This window comes from Hypanus sabinus, chromosome 18 (assembly GCF_030144855.1).
Source record: "Hypanus sabinus isolate sHypSab1 chromosome 18, sHypSab1.hap1, whole genome shotgun sequence".
NCBI lineage: Eukaryota > Metazoa > Chordata > Chondrichthyes > Myliobatiformes > Dasyatidae > Hypanus > Hypanus sabinus.
The window spans coordinates 17,149,875-17,171,183 of record NC_082723.1 but is presented as its reverse complement, the minus strand read 5'-3'; the positions used below and the strand labels follow the sequence as shown (position 1 = coordinate 17,171,183).

Genomic DNA, 21,309 nt, shown 5'->3' with positions numbered 1-21,309 from the left:
ACAAATTCAACTGTAAATCAGGTAACTATTAAATTAAGTAGTTTCAAAACAAATCGCAGTATCCGAAACATCCATAGATGCTGCCTGGCATTTTGTGTGTGTTGCTCAGATTTCCAGCATCTGGAGATTTTCTCGTTTGCAGTACATATTCAATGCTTTGAAAATGAATAAGTAACTGATTTAAATTCACTAACCAACCAAATGAGATTTTCCCTAAACGATAGGGAAAAATATAATTCACTCAACTTAAAAGCACATTTACAATAATGATTCACCCAAAGTCGACAAAAAGAAACCACAATTACAATTTTCACCACAGTTTACCATCACGTCTAACACATTGAAACAGACTTTTTTTCAAATTGATATAAACTCAGAAATCCCCTCATCCTCATGCCCTATACACCCCCCCCCACCCCTGTGACTACTTCATATGCTCTTCTATTCCTATCTTCCTCATGCCTATCTAGATTAACCTTAAATGATATTTTGTTCAATTTTCCCCTGTGGTATCAAGTTTCTCAATGTTAGTTTTTCTGGGTACAGCAATCAGAATCAGGTTTAAGATCAATGGCATATGTCATGAAATGTGTTAGTATGTGGCAACAGTTCACTGCAATACATAATAATAACTGTACATTATAGCAAACACATATATATTTAGAAAGTTAGATTAAATAAGTAATCCAAAAAGAGAAAAAAGTAGTGTGGTAGTGTTCATGGATTCAATATCCACTCAGAAATCTGATGGCAGAGGGGAAGAAGGTATATGACTTTGGGCTCCTGGACCTTCTCCTTGATGGTAGCAATGAGAATAGGGCATGTCTTGTGTGATGGGGGTCTTCAATGATGGATGCTGCCTTTTTGAGAAATTGCTCCTTGAAGATGTCCTGGATGCTGCGGGGGGGGGGGGGGGGGGGTAGTGCCCATGACGGAACTGACGGAGTTCACAGCTTTCTGCAACTTACTTCAATCCTGAGCAGTGGCCCCTCCCCCTATACCAGTTAGAATGTTCTCCATGGTACATCTGTAGAAATTTGTGAGTGTCTTTGGTGACATACCAAATGTCCTCAAACTCCTAATGAAGTATAGTCATTATCGTGCCTTCTCTACAAGCTGCATCAATATGCAGGATAGATCCTCAGTTTCTCTATATTAAATAACTGATCTCCTGTTTTTGTCCTGGTGCACTAATGAAACAAATTCTTCCTAGCATTTCTACCTTGACACTTAATCTAATCACCTTGCTCTATCAAAACAGATTAGCCTGCTCAATGCTTAATGATAGCCATGGCATGAACAACAGACCATCATTAAATCTTCACGCACCTCCTCTATTGCCTTATTATAGCAGAAATCATTGCTGTGCAGTACTTCAAACCCAGTCTACCCAATGTGCTATATGAATTTAACTCAACATTATTGCTTTTGCATTCTTTCCCTGAACATTTGAATTCCATTGCCCGTGCTTTTCCATTTTTAATTGCACTTTTAAGCTATGATTTATGCATCTGTACGCCCAGATTCTTTTGTTCTTTTTACCCAATTTATAGACAAGTTATTCAAGCATTTTTAATTGTAAAGCAAGCAAAACTTGCACATGTTCTGAATATGTAATTAAAACAGAATATGCTGGAAATACATGGAATGTCAGGTAGCATCTAAGAAGAAACAAAAACATCAATATTTCTGGTTAATGATCTACCACCAAAAACGGGAAAGTTTAAAAAATGAGCATGATCTGAATTGCAGAGAAGAGGCGTGTTGGGAAGAACAAAGAAAATGTCTGTAATTGAATGGAAATCAAAAGAATATGGATGTCATGGGGTTTTAAAGGCTGCAATCGCCCCACCCTCTCAATTCTCTGCAAGTTTTCTCATTTTTTTCTTCTTCTGACAAAAGGTCACTGACCCAAAATGGGAAAAGCAGAACAGAATTAACAAAGCAGAATATTTTCTGTTTTTTGCACATTGTTCCTATGTTGAGAGATGTCTATGCTGGGGATTGGAATTTTTCAATCACGTGAAAGCATGCTTTTCCATTTCTCATACCAACTATTCAAAGTTATGCCAACTTCATCTGAAAGATATGCCATTTTTGTAATGAAGCTACATGCACAACAAAATGCCCAAATCCATTTAAAATATGTTCAAATGAAACTTGTATGATATCAGAAAAAGTTAACTAATTGCCAAGCTGGATGAAAACCCAAGGTATCAGAGGGAAATAAATGTTAACAATTTATCTGTCTCGTCTCCTTAATTTAAAATTCTAAAATTTTATCAATTTGTTATCAGCAATTTAAACGATAATTTGCCTTGAAAACAGATCAAAAAGTAACAGAGTGAGCTTCGAAATTATAACTTGGTCAAAATGGCTGAATGATAAAATAGACTGTTCTGGTATTCACAGACAATTTTATTTTCTTTTGGACTGATGTTTCAGAAACTATTGATGGTATTGTTAGCCCTCCCACCACATCTAGTTACAAATCAAATATTGTTTGATTCATTACAAGGGGAGTAAATACATCCTGGACATCTTTCCCATAACATTCCTAAAGGAATTGCTTTGAGCTCCCGGCTGCATCGTATTCAAAGTGTCACTGGTTAATCTGTTCCGTGCCTTCCAATGTTTAAAATATGTTATTATTTGTGATTCATCTGTAGATTTTATCCATACTTTCTCAAGTTATCGTGAGTTATGAGTACTACTGTACATTACACCCTGGTTCGAAGAAATGTTGTCTTGTTTCTGTATACATTATATGGTTATATATGTTATATACATGTATATAGTTAAATGACAATAAACTTGATTTGAATGTGCTCTTTTGTAGCATCTGCACACAAAATCAAAATTAATATGATTTGCACCTATTTGACCCAATCATGTACAAAGCTGAAATTACAGATTCAAAATAATTTGCAAAAGATTCATAAAGAAACACAAGGTACTTTAACTCGTCAGGAGCTGCAACCTCCTGCGTCAATAAATGGAAGTGATATTAGAAGTCATTTTAAAACAAGAACAAGGTAATAACTGGAGGATGAGAAACTTATAGGATTATGAACAAGTTATGATCTCAGTCCCAATTCCTCTTTCAAGGTACAATATATCCAGAATGGGCCAAAAAGCCTCTTCAATATGCTATCGGTTTCTATGACTGCATGTGAAATGAGGTTGTCAAACACAGGAAATGTACCTTACCCAACTTCCTGTTGCTTTACTCACTAAAATATATTCAGATTATTAGGTAAAACAAAATCTAGATCTTCTACCATAGAAAAACTTTCTTAAGCTATTCTAAAAAGTGTGTTGTAAATCTGGATGTTATGTGCTGTTGATGGATCAGTGAATGAAGACAAATTTCTGGCACCAACGGTAACAAGCTACACAAAAAAATCCCCTTTATTTTTTTTTAAAGTGAGGCTGTTTGGTGTTAGACTTAAGATATTCCAGGACCATTTTCTGCAACATTGTTCACAAAGTTTACGAAGAAGACTCAACTATGAGGTATCTTTGAAGTATGAGAAACATGCAAATAATTACTTGCAAAACACCCAGAATGCCAATTTGATTCTTGCAATTCTCTGATTCTGTTTTTATCCAATATTCTCTAATATCTCTTCAATTTTTAAGTTTATATCCAAGGCACTAGACTTTAAATATTAGTCGTAGTTCAAGCTCTGGAAAGTCCAGCGATTAAATGAAAATTCAAGGAGATGAGAAACAAGTCAGCAGAACTCAATTACCTAAACTAAATTCATTGAAATATTTTGTCTTTTAACAAAGCATTGACAATAAAAATCATCTATACAAGTGTGGAGGTATCCATAATAAATATGTTTTGTACATTAATAAGTAGTTTTTATGGGTATTTGGGTTTAGCTTACTTAACGTAAGAAACTTTTGCTGGATACAGATTTCAACTTCAAATATTAATTGAAATAACAAAATAGAACACCCGCAGAAATAGTTGTATTCGTCTAGTTGTGAGAACATATCGCCAACTTTTTTGAGTTGAGTTTGTAAAAGGTTCCCTAAAGCAATAAAGGTAACACAGTATCTCACATTATATGAGCTGCAGAAAACAGTACGTAGCTCTCAAAACCTAAATTGAGGCACAAAGAAATGAACAATTTTAAAATCCTGTTTTCTTTGTCTGGTCTCAATTAAAATTCACATTCACTACTCGTTTACTTAATTCTTGATGACATCAGTGTAGATTTTAATTAAAGGATCATAAAAAATGTCTGCATTCTCTAACAAATTGTCAAGGTGTTTCAATTGTCTATAAATGATAAAAGAATGAACACATGAAAATGAAAACTGTCTTGAATATGAAGCATGTGATGTAATCACATCATGTGTGAAGACATGGCCATCAAATGCATGTAATCAACATTACTGGATCGCAGCCCTATTCCGGTACATAATTATTGGATGACAGCAGCAAGAACTATCATAGTTATGCCACTGAGTATAACTATACAACTATATAACTATACTAATAACTATTATCACTATAGCTCATGATATGGAGGATGTGGAATCGATATGGGTAGAGCTGCATAACACTAAGGGGCAGAAAACGCTGGTGGGAGTTGTGTACAGGCCACCTAACAGTAGTAGTGAGGTTGAGGATGGCAATAAACAGGAAATTAGAAATGCGTGCAATAAAGAAACAGCAGTTATAACGGGTGACTTCAATCCACATATAGATTGGGTGAACCAAATTAGTAAGGGTGCTGAGGAAGAGGATTTCTTGGAATGTATACGGGATGGTTTTCTGAACCAATATGCCGAGGAACCAACTAAAGAACAGGCCATTCTAGACTGGGTATTGAGCAATGAGGAAGGGTTAGTTCGCAATCTTGTCGTGCGAGGCCCCTTGGGTAAGAGTGACTATAATATGGTGGAATTCTTCATTAAGACCAGGTCTGACCAGGGTCCTATATAGCTGCAACATTACCTCTCAGCTCCTAAATTCAATTCCACGATTGATGAAGGCCAATACACCATACGTCTTCTTAACCACAGAGTCAACCTGCGCAGCTGCTTTGAGCATCCAATGGACTCGGACCCCAAGATCCCTCTGATCCATCACACTACCAAGAGTCTTTGTTCAGAAACAAAGGTTCTGAACTTAAAGAAGGGTAACTTTGAAGGTATGAGACGCAAATTAGCTAAGATAGACTGGCAAATGATACTTAAAGGGTTGACAGTGGATGTGCAATGGCAAGCATTTAAAGATCGCATGGATGAATTACAACAATTGTTCATCCCAGTTTAGCAAAAGAATAAACCAGGGAAGGTAGTGCACCCGTGGCTGACAAGGGAAATTAGGGATAGTATCAAGTCCAAAGAAGAAACATACAAATTAGTCAGAAAAAGCAGCACACCTGAGGACTGGGAGAAATTCAGAGTCCAGCAGAGGAGGACAAAGTGTTTAATTAGGAAAGGGAAAAAAGATTATGAGAGAAAACTGGCAGGGAACATAAAAACTGACTGTAAAAGCTTTTACAGATATGTGAAAAGAAAAAGATTGGTTAAGACAAATGTAGGTCCCTTACAGTCAGAAACAGGTGAATTGATCATGAGGAACAAGGACATGGCAGACCAATTGAATAACTACTTTGGTTCTCTCTTCACTAAGGAGGACATAAATAATCTTCCGGAAATAGTAGGGGACCGAGGGTCTAGTGAGATGGAGGAACTGAGGGAAATACATGTTAGTAGGGAAATGGTGTTAGGCAAATTGAAGGGATTAAAGGCAGATAAATCCCCAGGACCAGATGGTCTGCATCTCAGAGTGCTTAAGGAAGTAGCCCAAGAAATGGTGGATGCATTAGTGATAATTTTTCAAAACTCCTTAGATTATGGATTAGTTCCTGAGGATTGGAGGGTGGCTAATGTAACCCCACTTTTTAAAAAAGGAGGGAGAGAGAAACCGGGGAATTATAGACTGGTTAGCCTGACATTGGTGGTGGGGAAAATGCTAGAGTCAATTATCAAAGATGTGATAACAGCACATTTGGAAAGCGGTGAAATCATCATACAAAGTCAGCATGGATTTGTGAAAGGAAACTCATGTCTGATGAATCTTACAGAATTTTTTGAGGATGTGACTAGTAGAGTGGATAGGGGAGAACCAGTGGATGTGGTATATTTGGATTTTCAAAAGGCTTTTGACAAGGTCCCACACAGGAGATTAGTGTGCAAACTTAAAGCACACGGTATTGGGGATATGGTATTGATGTGGATAGAAAATTGGTTGGCAGACAGGAAGCAAAGAGTGGGAATAAACGGGATCTTTTCAGAATGGCAGGCAGCGACTAGTGGGGTACTGCAAGGCTCAGTGCTGGGACCCCAGTTGTTTACAATATATATTAATGATTTAGACGAGGGAATTAAATGCAGCATCTCCAAGTTTGTGGATGACACGAAGCTGGGCGGCAGTGTTAGCTGTGAGGAGGATGCTAAGAGGATGCAGGGTGACTTAGATGGGTTAGGTGAGTGGGAAAATTCATGGCAGACACAATTTAATGTGGATAAATGTGAGGTTATCCACTTTGGTGGCAAAAACAGGAAAACAGATTATTATCTGAATGGTGGCTGATTAGGAAAAGGGGAGGTGCAATGAGACCTGGGTGTCATTGTACACCAGTCATCGAAAGTGGGCATGCAGGTACAGCAGGCGGTGAAAAAGGCGAATGGTAATTTGGCATTTATAGCAAGAGGATTTGAGTACAGGAGCAGGGAGGTTCTACTGCAGTTGTACAAGGCCTTGGTGAGACCGCACCTGGAGTATTGTGTGCAGTTTTGGTCCCCTAATCTGAGGAAAGACATTCTTGACATATAAAGAAGGTTACAAAGAGTATATAAAGAGTACAAAGAAGGTTCACCAGATTGATTCCTGGGATGGCAGGACTTTCATATGAAGAAAGACTGGATCGACTGGGCTTATACTCGCTGGAATTTAGAAGATTGAGGGGGGATCTTATTGAAATGTATAAAATTCTAAAGGGATTGGACAGGCAAAATGCAGGAAGATTGCTCCTGATGTTGGGGAAGTCCAGAACGAGGGGTCACAGTTTAAGGATAAAGGGGAAGCCTTTTAGGACCGAGATGAGGAGAAACTTCTTCACACAGAGAGTGGTGAATCTGTGGAATTCTCTGCCACAGGAAACAGTTGAGGCCAGTTCTTTGGCTATATTTGAGAGGGAGTTAGATATGGCCCTTGTGGCTAAAGGGATCGGGGGTATGGAGAGAAAGCAGGTACAGGGTTCTGAGTTGGATGATCAGCCATGATCATACTGAATGGCAGTGCAGGCTCGAAGGGTCGAACGGCCTACTCCTGCACCTATTTTCTATGTTTCTATATAAAAGGTAATTGAAATCGGAGATTTGTATCATATGTGTTCGTCAACTTGCAAATATTATTATTACAACTCATTCCAGTCACACTAAATAATAAAAGAATAGTCTGAATGATATGCATAATAAAGTAATCAAAAGAACACATTAAAACATACTATATATACAATGTTATTACAGGTTATAAAGAGGTTGTAATTTGAAGCCAAACATTGACTGTAAGATAAAACTTTATCCTACTTCACAGAAAGTAATTGCAAATATCAGCTAGAATGTTGCCTGTTAAGTATCTGATTGGATAAGTGAAGGGTATAAATGATCAAATATTAACTTCAAACAATCAATGGTTTACTATAAGAGAAACAGATATTATACAAGTCTACACCACACCTGATGGAACATAGAATTAATACTATCACATTTGCAATGATGAGGCCACCCTCAAGGTGGAGGAGTAACACCTTATATTCTGTCTGGGTAGCCTCCAACCTGATGGCGTGAATATCAATTTCACCTTCCAGTTAAAAAAGAATTCCCCTCCCCTTCTTCTATTCCCTACCCTGGCCTCTTGCCTCTTCCCACCTGCCTATCACCTCCACCTGGGTCTCCTCCTCCTTCCCTTTCTCTCATGGTCCACTCTCTTCTCTATCAGATTCCTTCTTCTCCAACCCTTTACCTTTCCTACCCTCCTGGTTTCACCTATCACCTTCTAACTATCCTCCTTCCCCTCCACCCACCTTTTAATTCTGACGCCTACCCCCTTCCTTTCTAGTCCTGAAGGATTTCAGCTCAAAATGTCAACTGCTAGTGCATATCCATAGATGCTGCTCAACCTACTGAGCATTGTGTGCCACTTTGAATTTCCAACATTTTGCAGAATTTCTCGTGTTTAACATTTACTTTGCCATTAACATACAAAACACAATTTTCTTACAAACTACCAATCACCATTTCAATCCAATCAGCTATGACTCATTTACAAAACTGAAACCAAATTACCTCTCATCCTATGTACTTCATATTGTCGAGTAGAGAGAAGGGTTGTATTTTGTCTAATGCTCATTTCCTATGTTCACAATGCAGTAACTACTTCCTTTACAAAGTGCTTTTCAACCATCTGCTCTGTACTTTCCTAAGATAACTATTTTTAACTTGAGTAAATGTGACAGGTCTCTATAAAAACTTTCTTTAAGAATATAATGCATTATATTTAGTACAGCTATGCATTGCTATTTATATTCCTTTTCTTTGACAGTCCCTCAGAGTCAAGGGTGACTTGTTTGTACTCTAAATCCATGGATTCTAAGAGACCATTGTACGACTAGTAGACACATATTGGACAGAAGATGCATGATAAAATGTGGGTTGTTGTCAATTCTGCTCTTGTAAGTACACATATTCTCTGCATTCTCCTATCATAGAAATTTGAAGTGGTTCCTTCTCTGTTTTGGTCTCATTTTAGTCTTGTTCTTCAATGAAGATCTGAATTTTATTTTTTTAAAAAGAGAATCTAAGAACAGCCGTAAGTGTTTTCTTCCATTTTTCCATGATATCTCTTCTTCGAACAGAGTTCAGAGTGAAGCACCTGCTTCAGGCTTCTATTGTCAGTCAGAGATTTTGAATTTGTTAGCCAGGGAAAGGATGTTAGCAATGGTTCATAAAGGGATTTGCAGGAGTTTCAAGATGCTACTTGTCATACTCCTTGAGTGATTTGAGGTGCCTATTTATTATCTGTTGCCCTTGTGTCTAAACCGGAGAGGAAGCCAGGAATCACAGTTGCACGGTAAGTTGTGAATTTGGCCGCAAGTTTGAGCATTCTCTTCCTCAGTGGTCTGAAGGCTGGCCTGACGCATAGCAGGTTGAAGGTAAACCCTTTCATCAATGCCTGTCTTTGCTTAGTAGTGCATCCAGAGATATAGAAAATGATTGTGTGGCAGAACAACTTGGCAACTATAGAGTTCCGGCTCCCAAGATGAACATCGACAACATAGTCTGCACGTTGTCAATCAATTACTGAAGCAGGGGTAGGGACAAAGAATGAACAGTTTGCTCTCCACTCTGTAAATGAACTTTAATCTAATGGAAAACCCATTACAGTGGAGCACAACAATGATGAAGCAACACAAACAAAGTGTTGGAGGAACTTAGCAGGTCTGGCAGTGTCAACGGAGGGAAACAAATAGTTGACGTTTTGGACCAAGACACTTCATCAATACTAGAAGGCATCCTAACTGGTTGCATCACCATCTGTGATGAAGTGACCATGGAACAAGATCAGAAAAAACCATGACCTCTGGTTGTAGTCCCACCCAACCTTAGTGCATTTACCCTATCTGTACCCTTCATAATTTTGTATACCTCTATCAAATCTCCTCTTAATCTTCTACATTCTAAGGAATGGTACTAACCTATTCAATCTTTCCTTATAACTCAGGTCCTCCAGACCCAGCAACATGCTTGCAAAGATTTTCCATAACACCCCGCAGACCCCGGCAACCCATCCTTCTGACCTCCAGGAGACAAAATCAGCTCAGCATAGTCATAGAAACGTGCAGTACAGAAACAGGCCCAATAGCCCATTTATCGACCTGTATAGGCCTCAATACCCCTACCATCACTGTACCTATCCAAACATCTCTTGAAAACAAGGTTCCCTACACTTGTTATCTTTACCTTTTATTCTGACAGGCAGATACAAGCTTTGTACTCTCAATTTTTTTTTAAAAGGTCTCCGGGAGCACTTTCCAAGAACTCCTTTACCAGAAAACAGCCTGTCCCAATCCACACTTGCCAGATCATCTCTGATACCATCAGAATTAGACTTCTCCAATTTAGAATCTCAACCTGCGGACCAGATGATTTGCCCTGTCACATTCTCAAACAGCAGAGCCAGTATCTTCTACATATAGATGAAGGAAACTTTCCTGAACACATTTGACAAACTCTATCCCATCCAGCCCTTTTATATTATGGGATTCCCAGTCAATACATGGAAAGTTAAAATCAACTACAATAACAAGGTGTAGCGTATGTTTCTTGCAACAATCTACGATCTCTTTACAAATTTGTTCCTCTAAATTCCTAGAATTTCAGGTCTGTAATATATTCCCATTAAAGTGTCATACCTCTCCTATTCTCAGTTCCACTCATAACGCCTCACTAGTCGAGTTCTCCAGTCTGTCCTGACTGAGCACTGCTATGATGTTTTCCCTGACTAGTAACACCACCCTCCAGCTTAAATTCCACCTGCTCTGTCACAACTGTCACCCAGTTGCTTGTGTCCTGCTCCTTGGGTGTAGCTACCTCTCTATATGTCCTGACACCCCTTCAGTCTCCAGAATGATAACAAGTTCATCTAGTTCCAGCTCCAGCTCCTTAACATGATTGTCAGAAGCTACAGGTGGGTGCACCTTTCGTGGTCATCAGGAACTCTGGAGGTCCCCATGATTCTGGCATCTCTACTGTCCTAACTGAGTAGATAAAAGAAGGGAAGGGGAAAAAAAACCTAGAGCTTTTCTTTCCTTTTGCTTTTCCTGACCAAAGCCTCTATTTGCTGAAGCCTCAAAGAGCTAAAACCTCAAGATCACCTCTCTAACTCTGTTCACTCAATCAATGGCCATTGTGCTTGTCCTTGCCTTCCTTTAATTTGCTCTTGTTAATCAATTTCAATGCAGATAGAGTTTTGTATATATTCTTTATATATCCTACTTTATATAAATTTCTTATTGTAACTTATAGTATATTTTATGTATTACACTGTACTGCTGGTTCAAAACAACAAATTTCACGACATATGTCTGACAATAAACCTGATTCTGATTCTGGAAGACAGCAGAAGCCAGAATAAAAAGGTGGGGAGAAGAGGAGGAGTACAAGGTGGCAGGTGATAGGTGAGACCAAGTGAGGGGGTTAGTGGGTGTATGGAGGTGGAGGAGGAGGAGGATGATGCAAGAAGCTGGTATGTGATAAGTTGGAGAAGTAAAGGGCTGAAGAAGAAGAAATCTAACAGGAGAGGACAGTAGGCCTTGGAATAAAGGGAAGGAGATGGGGAAGCAAAGGGGATGAGCAGGTCATGAGGGATTTTTCCATTCCCCATCCTGGTTACTTTTTCACCCCTTGTCTTCTCTCCCCCCCCCCCCCCCACCCTCATGACCTAGTATAAAGAGGCAAAGGGCTGATTAGCAGAAGAAAATTAGGTAGGGGGAGGAGGGTGGATGTTGAGACTGGCAGGGAGCTGATTAGTGGAGCCAACAAAGTATTATAGGTCATGGAGTGTGACAAGACAGGAAGGTGAACAGCAGAACCAATGAGGTATGATAGGCAGGCAGGAACCGTAGGGAGGGGAAATAGGGGTCCAAGTAGGAGAAGTGAAAAGTTGATGGGTCTGCGTAGGTTTAGAATGATGAGGATGGGTAGATCAAAATGAGAGAGAAAAGGGAGCGAAGGGGTAGGTTGCCATAAGTTAGAGAATTCAATGTTCATCACATTGTAGACAGCCCAGCTGGAATATGAGGTGCAGTTATTGTAATCCTACAATCTCACTTATCTGAACTTCTTGTGAAATAAAAACAGACCAAAATTTGTCATTGATGTTACCCTTTTGGATTTGTCATACTTGAGGATCATGTCCCATTTACTTTCTGATGAGCAGAATCCACACAGCAATCCTTCAACCTCTTTAGCTACTGGGAGGAGATAGCTTTATAATAGCATAATCTGCCTTTTCCCCCGAAACAGAAAGTAGGCAGACCCCTCTGGGATGACCACGACTAGTCTGAAGTGAAGATAGGCATGATACTGGTGTCTCTGAGATCCCATGGCATGCTGTCCTCCTCCCAGAAGAGGAAGATGACATCAAGAACTTGCATCAGAAGTATTTCACTACATTTGTACTTCAGTAAGGATATCAACTAGCTCTAACGGCTTTACTGTTGTTCTACCATTTCAATCTCTTGCCAGGCTAGGTAGTTAAGGTTGTAGTAGAGAGTGCGCTCTGGGACAGAGTCAAGGACATTCGTCCCAAAGTTCCTCCAGCAGACTCTGGCGACCTCTGCGCTTGATAAGGTTCTCCCGCATTCATAGCAGGGTGGACCTGCTGGTGTGTGGACCATAAATAGTCTTGAAAACACTGAATAATCCACACGTCATATTCACTAGCTAGTCGTTCGGTGCCCTGCATTTTTCAATCCACATTTTACTGCATTGTTTTTAAACGGATCTTCGTCTTCAGATGCTTGTGTGGAGTATATCTCGTCCCCACAACCCCCGCCTCTGGCCCCATCCCCCGGACATAAGGATTTCCAAGACGTGAGCAGCAACATTTCTCCTTCGCGTTACCCAATTCATCTTGAGGGAGGGGGAGGGTAAGTGATAACTTGCAACCTATTAAAATACCTTTGTCTGCCCTACGCCAAGGTCTCGCTTCTTGCTCAATCGGCCATTCCTCTAACGCCTCGCACAGCAATAATTTATATTGAAAATGCGTGCTGTCTTGCAAATTAAACCAGAATCACTAGGATTTCCAATCCAAAGAGCAAAACAATTCAAGTAATTAGTTTCTTCTTGGCTCAAAGAACTCGGTCCATTTTCCATCGGGAGTCTGATTTTTAAAGAAAACGGGGGGTTGAACACTAACAACATAATTAAACAACCCTCAATCCTCCCCGCGCTTCGGATAACATTGATATCCAACGTCAATCTCTTCCACTCTCAGAATTTTATTACGTGAAATTAAAGCTGGATGATCATGTAACACCAAAATTAGCAACTGTAAACCAGATATGATAAACGCTGCAGCTACATATTTAAAGTAGAAATAATAATTAACCGATTAGCAAATAAATGCAACAGTCTCCTTCAAACTATCTCCTTTCGTTGTTTTTATCTCTAGGAGAAATGGGTATTTTTCTGGCGTTTAATTAAGATCCACGTTTATTTCCCCCTGTGTTCCTTCTCTATTACTCACCCACAGTTCCGTTCCCCAGCTCATGGTCGGCGGGTTATTCCACAATTAAAAATTAAAATTAACTGAAGCGAAAACCACAAAGACGCCACCGCCGGCAAATGACAGGAGAAGAAAGTGGCCTGAATAATCCGCTCGGTAAGAGGAGGCTTTTGTGTGGATTCGGCTCACGGTTTATTTCCCCTTCATGGTTCTCCGCTCCTCACCCCACAGAGCAGTTTGACAATATGGCCAACGGCTGACAGCGAGCGGGCGGGCGGGCGGGCGCGCCGGGAGCGCGGGCGGGAGCGCGGGCGCGGGCGCGAGCGGCAGCGCCGGGAGCGCGGCCTGAGCAGGTGGGAGGGGAAGGGTGCTGACACGTGTGACAGTGGGGAGCGCGCCGGAGGGGAAGTTGAGGGAACGGAGAAATTGGGAAGGGGAGGGGAACTTGAAGGCGGGGAAACTGGAGGGGGAGTGTGTAGAGGTGGGGAACTTGAATGGAGGTGGCGGAATTGGGAGGGACGAGATGGAGTGAGGGGATTTGGGTAGAGGAGTGGATTAAGGAAGGGGAAGGGGTTTAAGTGGGTGGAATAGGAAGGGTGAAAAGTGTTCAGGAGGGAACAAAAGATTGGGGAAAGAAAAGGGAAGTAGGGAAAGGGATTTTTGGTTAAAGAGGTGGGGAAAGGGATTGTGGAGGGGAAAGGACTTGGGCGAGTGGGGGGAAGGAGGGGATTGGGAAGAGTGGGGAGGGGGAGGGATTGGGGAGGAGAGGGAATGGGGAGAGTGGAGGGAGGGAAAGGAAGGGGTTTGGGAGAGGGGAGGGAAGGAAAGGAGGGTTGGGAGAGGAGGGAATGGGGAGTGTGGAGAGTTGGGAAGGATTGGGGAAAAGGTGATTCTGAAGTGAGTGAAGGGGAGGGATTGGAGAGAGTGGAATGAGGGGAGGAGGGATCAGGGAGTGTGGAGAGTGATTGGGTAGAGTAGGAAACATTGAGAAGGAGGGAGGGATTGGGGAGTGGAGGCAGGGGGAGGATTGGGGAGAGGGAAGGAGGGGGAATTTATTGGGGAGAGTGGAGGGAGAGACAGGATTGGGCTGAGTAGAGGGAGGGGAGAGATTGGGGAGTGTGGAGGGAGGGAGAAGGATCGGGGAATTGGAGACCCTTCAGGAATGTTGGCTACTCTTTTCTCATGGATGCTGCCTGACATGCTGAGTTCTTCCAGCGTTGTGTACATATTTGATCCACAGCATCTACAGTTGTATTTTTGTGAGAAGGATTGGGGACTGTGAAGAGGGACTGGGGAGTGTGGAGGGAGGGAGAAGGATTGGGGAGAGTGGCGTGTGGGAAGGATTGGGAAGTGGAAGGGGGGAGGGATTGGGAAATGGAAGGAGGGGAGAGGAGGGATTGGGATGTGGAAGGGGAGGGATTGGGAAATGGAAGGAGGGGAGATGGATTGGGAAATGGAAGGAGGGGGAGGGATTGGGGAGTGGAAGGAAGGGATGGGAGGGATTGGGGAGTGGAAGGAAGGGAGGGGAGGGATTGGGGAGTGGAAGGAGAGGAGGGGAGGGATTGGGGTGGAAGGAGGGGGAGGGAGTGGGGGAGGGGAGGGATTGGGGAGTGTGGAGAGTAGAGGGAGAGAATGGGGGATGGGTCAGGTGGGAGGGGAGGGATTGGAGAATGTGGAGGGAGAGGGATGGGGAGAGAAGAGAATGGGGATGGGTCAGGAGGGATCAGGGAGTGGGGGGAGGGAAGAAGGGAAATGCAGTGCTGTGCATGGGAGGGAAGTTAAGGGGTGGGTATAAAGTGTGAAGTGGAAAGTGATAGGAGAGGGGTTAAGGAGTAGAGTGGGAGGGAAAGAAGAAAAGTGGGTGAAGTAGGAAGAGGAAGGAGAAGCAATATCTGATGGCAGGAAGGATGAGGTTAGAGAGGACATGGCATATGTGTCATGTGTGGGGAGAGGTATGACGGAGTGTGGGTAAGATGGAGGTAAAAAGCAGAGGAACGAAGGCTGAGGGGAATAGGAGAGCAAAATGCAAAAAGGGGAACTAGGAGGAAAGTGGGGGTGCAGAGTTGAGTGAAGGGGTAAACAGAGAGGGATAGATGAAAGGGGAGAATGAGACATGAGATGGGTAATGTAGAGGGTAAGAACAAGAAGGGTAAAAGTAGAGAGAGAAAGGGGTAAGGAGTGAGAGGGAGAAGAGTGAATAGAATGGATTTTGTAAAGAGGGTAAGTGAGGTTTAGTGTTGATGGAATTGAGGGAAGACGGTGTGAGAGATGACAAGTGAATATAGGGGTTAAAGAATAAACAGAAAGCAAGGTACAGATGGAGGGATGTGAAAATGAAGATGTAAAAGAGGGAATAAGAATGGAGGAAGGGCGAAGGAGGGTATGGAGTATTGAACTGGAGTATAAGCTGGGTGATATGGGGATCGTGGTGAGAAGGGGGAACAATGTAATAGGGAGAGTAGTGTGGTAAGAGGTGGTTTTGGGGGGTGTGAGAGGGAGCGAAGGGGAGATGAGGCAAGCGAGCACGAAGAGCACTGTAAGGTACAGGAGCGCTTATGTGCGTAAGGTCCCTAAGATCCCTGGAAATGGGGCCGAGGAACGAACGTCTCGCTGTCCTGAACCCGTGGATCGAAAATCGCGATCTGGCCGAATGATCTGTGCATCGGAGGCACAAGAGATTCTGCCAATGCAGGAAATAGTACTTCTCTATTGAGATGCTGCCTGACCCGCTGAGTCCCTCTAATATTTTATGTGTGTTGATGTGAGCACTGATCGCAAAATGCGCCAGAAGCCCTGGGGGCAAAGGGCGGGGAGGCGCGTCCATTGAGTAAAATTGTTTTTAGAACGCCATAACACACAGTATACGTTGGAATTTCGCCTTTTGTTCAATCTGCAACGGATCTGGGGACATGAAAGTCAATGTAGGGTTGTAACACTGCGCGTTCCGGTAGCTGTGGCACGTGCACGGGTGCATTGGTTTGCGCTCGGTCCCGTGGCCCGGCGGGGCCCCGCCCCTCCATTCAGATTCCTACAACGTGGCGACCTCTACAGACCATATTGGCAAATTGCAACCTCCACACCTGAATTTTCAGCTGTGTAAATCCTTCGCAAATGATATTGAAGAATAAAGTTCTGACGAAGAGTCCATGATAGTTTAAACGATAACTCAGTTTCTCTTCCTACATACTTATAACTTATGTATTAAACTTCCAGCACCTACATTTGATTTACATTACTCCTGATTCTCACTCCACAGATGGGACCTGACCTGCTGAATCGTCCCAGAATCTTTGTTTTAATTTCAACTTCTTCGATATTTTGCTTTTACATCAATAATGATATACCTGTTTGCTATATTCCACGAATAATTGCCCCACACCTTACAGTTATCTGATTTACTATTCACAGTCTGTGGATCGAAGACTATTGTCAGTAAGGAGGTATGTATATGGAGATAATTGAGTCTGCTGTACCTTTTTTAAATGGCTGCCTGGTTGGATCAAAATTGTTACAAGACAGGAGAACTAATGACAGAATACTTCCGAGGAAGGGCTTTTTGACCTGTAACACTAACTCTTTTTCTTTTCACAAATACTGCCTCACTTCTGAGTGTTTTCATTTAATACAGAGAGATACTTTTAGGCCCAGTGACTCCATAATCACTATTAGTAACAATCTGCACTAGTCTTGCACTAATCCCACATTCCTATCAACTCCTCAGCCATCAACACACTTGGGCAATTTAGTGGCCAACTAACATACCAACCCACACATTTTGGGATGTAGGAGGAGCTGGGATGTTATTTAAATAGTTTATATTAGTTTGAAAATGAAGCCTATCTAAATTGTTACTGACTTTTTTTTAACAGGGCATAGCAAATAAAACAAAATCACAAGAATTTTGTAAAGCTAGCAAATTAAATAATATCTTCTGCAATTAGGACAAACTTCAGCCTCTGGAGTGCCAAAAGGTTGCGGAAGGCCTCAAGCATATCAGAAATAGTGTGTTCCTTATGGATTTAATACAGTCTTTAACAAGTTAAAAAACATCACGGTCCATGATCACAACTAGAAGACACATACTTCACAAGACACTCAATAATAGAATAATAAAACTAGAAATGTTCTATTGCCAGTGAATATAGTCATTAGAGATCATGTAATTAATTATGTGAAGACACACAGCTCAATGTGCACTTAAAGGCCAAAGTCCAATGAAACAATGCATCTAAAGAATAGATTGTGCATCAAAATCACACAATATGTCCAGCAAATTACTGACAGGCATGCAATTTGTAGATTGTTAAGCATTATCAAGGCCATCTACATTCCAAATGCACAATGGCCCACCCTTGAAAAACGTAACAAGGACAGAGAAGCAGTTAATGTTGCCTAGATAGCAAGGAACTCCTTATATGTGGCTCTTCATATCCCACAGCATCCATGTACTAGAAAATTAAAACGTCATTTCATATAGGGCTTTTAAACAGAATCCTGTCAATCTAAAGCAACTGTGGAAATCATCAAATATGGCTGTCCTCAAAAATTCACGACCATTGTTTGTCATTATAGCATGCAATCTGATTCTAACCAGGAAGTTCACAACAGATACACTCACACACTGTGGTCAGCCAAGGTTTTGTCATCTTTTTTTCACCAAATTTGTGTATTTCATTTACAACCAGCTCCACCTGTTGAGGATGTAATAGACAAAAGATGACTGAGAAATGTTTAAACTGTTTCATCTACATTGTAAAACTAAGATTACTCCACCCTGCTACAGTAAGCAGACAACAATGTGCATATTCAAAGACCAAACTCTGAGTCATAAACTCTGTCATCTAAGCAGACAAGAAACACACACAAAATGCTGGAGGAACTCAGCAGGTCAAGCAGTTTCTATGGAAAAGAGTAACCAGTCAAGAAAGTAGCCTTTCAGTGAACATCTGCAGGACAATTGTCTTTCTCAATCAACCTGCGTAATGTAATAAATAGTAAAGGTTCATGACAAAGCCCTGAAAACCTGAACTACTTTCCTTTCTTCAAGAGCCGTGTTTGAACGAATTGGTAATAAACTTCACTAACAGTGCATTCAAGCTTGCTCAAGACCTCAGAACTGGTACAAAGCTTGTGTACTGCCTAAAGAAGGCAACTCAAAGCACTGGAGAATTGTCATTGACACTGTCAGTACAGGTATAGTTTTTTCAAAGTTCAAAGTAAAGTTATTATAAAAGTACATATGTGTCATTATATACAACCATGAGATTAATTTTCTTGTAGGCATATTCAATAAATTCATAGAATAATAACGATAACAGAATCAATGAAATACGGCACCAACTTGGACATTCATCCAGCGCACAAAAGACAACAAACTATGCAAATATAAAAGAAACAATAAAACCATAAATATTGAGAACATGAGATGATGAGTCCCTGAACGTGAGCATAGCATAGGTCTTTAGCACTTGTCTGGGTCCCAATCTGGGCCAAATGCTTGCCTTGGGTGCACCCTCCTTGCACGTCAGCCTCAGAGGCTGAAATCATAGGATTATTGAGGGGATGTGGGAGTTCATGATGGTCCCTCCATGTCTTGACAGTCAAAGTGAGCATAAAAGGCATTGAACTCACCTGTCACCTATGTTACTTAATTAGCTTTATTAGGGGTGATAGTATTCAAGCCCTGTCGCAACTGTGAAGTATCCTTTGTTACCCACTGATCTGAGCAGCATGTGGAAGGAATATTTACTTACACAGCAAAGATACAGCCCATTACATCCATGCTGGCCATCAAGTACCAATCTATACTAATTTCATTTACCAAGATTGTTCTGTAGCTTTTTATACATTATTGATTCAAGTGTTCAACTTATTCATTCTGGGTTATTCTGGAGGAACCACAGATTAACCATTTACTGGCCATCATGAAGGTCTCCAAACTTTTTTGTTTTTTGGAGAAAAGAATAGAAGTTACTACAGATTCTACTGATAGTTGTAACTTAAGAGTTTTGGTCAGTACGGATTGGTGATAACATCTCCTCCTTGACTGTCAAACCAGGTGCGCCACAAAAATACATTCTTGGCCCCTACTTTACTGTCTCTGTTCTTATTCCTGTATGTCTAAGCGCAGCTCAGAATCCATTTATAATTTGACACTGGTGTTGATAAAATCTTGGATGGCAATGAGGAGGTGTACAAGTCTGAGACAGATCATTGGTGGAGTGGTTTTGCCACAACATCACACTTAAACAAAGAATGGATTGTGTATTTCAGGAAGGGGAAGTCAGGAAAGCATGTGGTGCTCATTATTGGGTCAGCAGTGGAAAGATGGTGCAGCATTAATTTCCTGGGTGTCAACAGCTCTGGGGATCTGTCCTGGGATCAATGCAGCCACGAAGAAAGCACACTGGTTGCTCTACTTCATTCAGAGACAGAGATCTGGTATGTCAGTAAAGATGCCAGCAAAATTCTATAGATGTACAGTAGAAACCATTTTGACTGGTTGCATTATAGTATGAAATAGAGACTCCCATACACAAGAAGCAGCAGAGGATTGTAGGTTCATCCAGCTCCATCCCTGACCACTTTTGAGGAAATCTTCAAGAGGAGGTGCCCCAAGAAGGCAGCATCCTATGTTAAAGACCCACACTATCTGGAACATGCCCTCTTCTTGGTAATACGGATACTACTATCAGGGGAAAGGTACAGGAATCTGAAGACACACACTCAACTATTCAGGAGCAGTATTTACCACTCTGTCATGAGATTTTGGAATGATGCATAAACCCATGAATACTACTTAAGTATTACTTTTTTTGCACTATTTATTTTGTAATTATAGTAGTTTTACGTCTTTGCACCATACGGCTACCACAAAACAACGAACTTCACATCATAAACACAAGAGTTTTTGCAGTGGATGGCAATCCAGGCTACCACACATAAAATGCTGGGAGAACTCAACTCAGCGTTGATGGAGGGGAATAAGCAGATGATGTTTCAGGCCATGACCTTTCATCAGGATTGGAAAGGAGAAGAATCCAGATCAAGAAGTTGGGGAAGGAGTACAAGCTGGCAGGTGATACTGGGAGAAGACAGGAGAATGTGTTTGATAGGGTTAATAAATCAGCCATGATTGAATGGCAGACCTAATTTTAAAACTTTTACTTCCTTGAATCTTTTCCTCTATCCACCTGTTAAATTCTTCCCTGAGAAAGTTCAGAAAAGAATGTCTATTCTGGATCCAATGTAAAGCATGCAAACAGTGTGGCTGGCCCTTGGGTATCTACAGAGTGCAATTGAGCCTCAGGTTGACATGTTAGGATGTTGACATGAGAGATAATATTTACCTTGATCAGCTTACCCTTAGTGTAGATTTGGATAATTCTGCAGAACAACAGATCTCTTCACTTCCTTGAAGTGATGTCCAAGTCTCAGAAACCTTTAGAAGCAAAGGGACTATTTTGCTAGACTAGGGGGTTGCAACCTGAGGTCCATGGTGAGTGGAAAGGGTCCATGGCATAAAAAAAGGTTGGAACCCCCGTCCAAGACCAAAACATTTGTGTCAGGTTTCAGAAGCTGATTTTTTTTTAACCAACCTTTTCTGCTGTCACCAAAGTATGTTAAGGGCAATGATTAATTCTGTTATCTGTGTTGTCTTTGTTGGGTGGTAGAATTGGAAAGTGGCCCATGTTTTTCAGGATTTCTATGAAGTTTTATTGTTTGAGATGTGTCATTCAGTGGGAAAAATTCATTAAGGACTATTGATTGGCACATGTGCTGAAAGTATATAAAATATTGAAAGATTTGGGCAAAATGGATAGTGGTAAGCTATACCCTTTAATATGTCCTTACACATATGGAGAAGAAGGACGCTTATGTGAGAATGCTGTTCTTGGATTACAGTTCAGCACTCAACACCATAATTCCCTCCAGGCTCGACAAGAAGCTCAGAGACCTCGGCCTTCACCCTACCTTGTGCAGCC

At 41.3% G+C, this 21,309-nt stretch overlaps 1 protein-coding gene across 1 annotated transcript in view; it reads right to left on the bottom strand.

Annotated features, from left to right (window-relative positions):
- The window catches only part of LOC132407361 (formin-binding protein 1), a 200,087-nt gene extending 186,494 nt beyond the window's left edge, over positions 1-13,593 (bottom strand). Inside the window, exon 1 of the mRNA XM_059993732.1 lies at positions 13,346-13,593. Within this exon, the coding sequence (XP_059849715.1) occupies positions 13,346-13,369 (24 nt within the window). The 5' untranslated portion in view covers positions 13,370-13,593. The remainder of the gene's footprint in view (positions 1-13,345) is intronic.
- Positions 13,594-21,309: the final 7,716 nt, after the last annotated feature.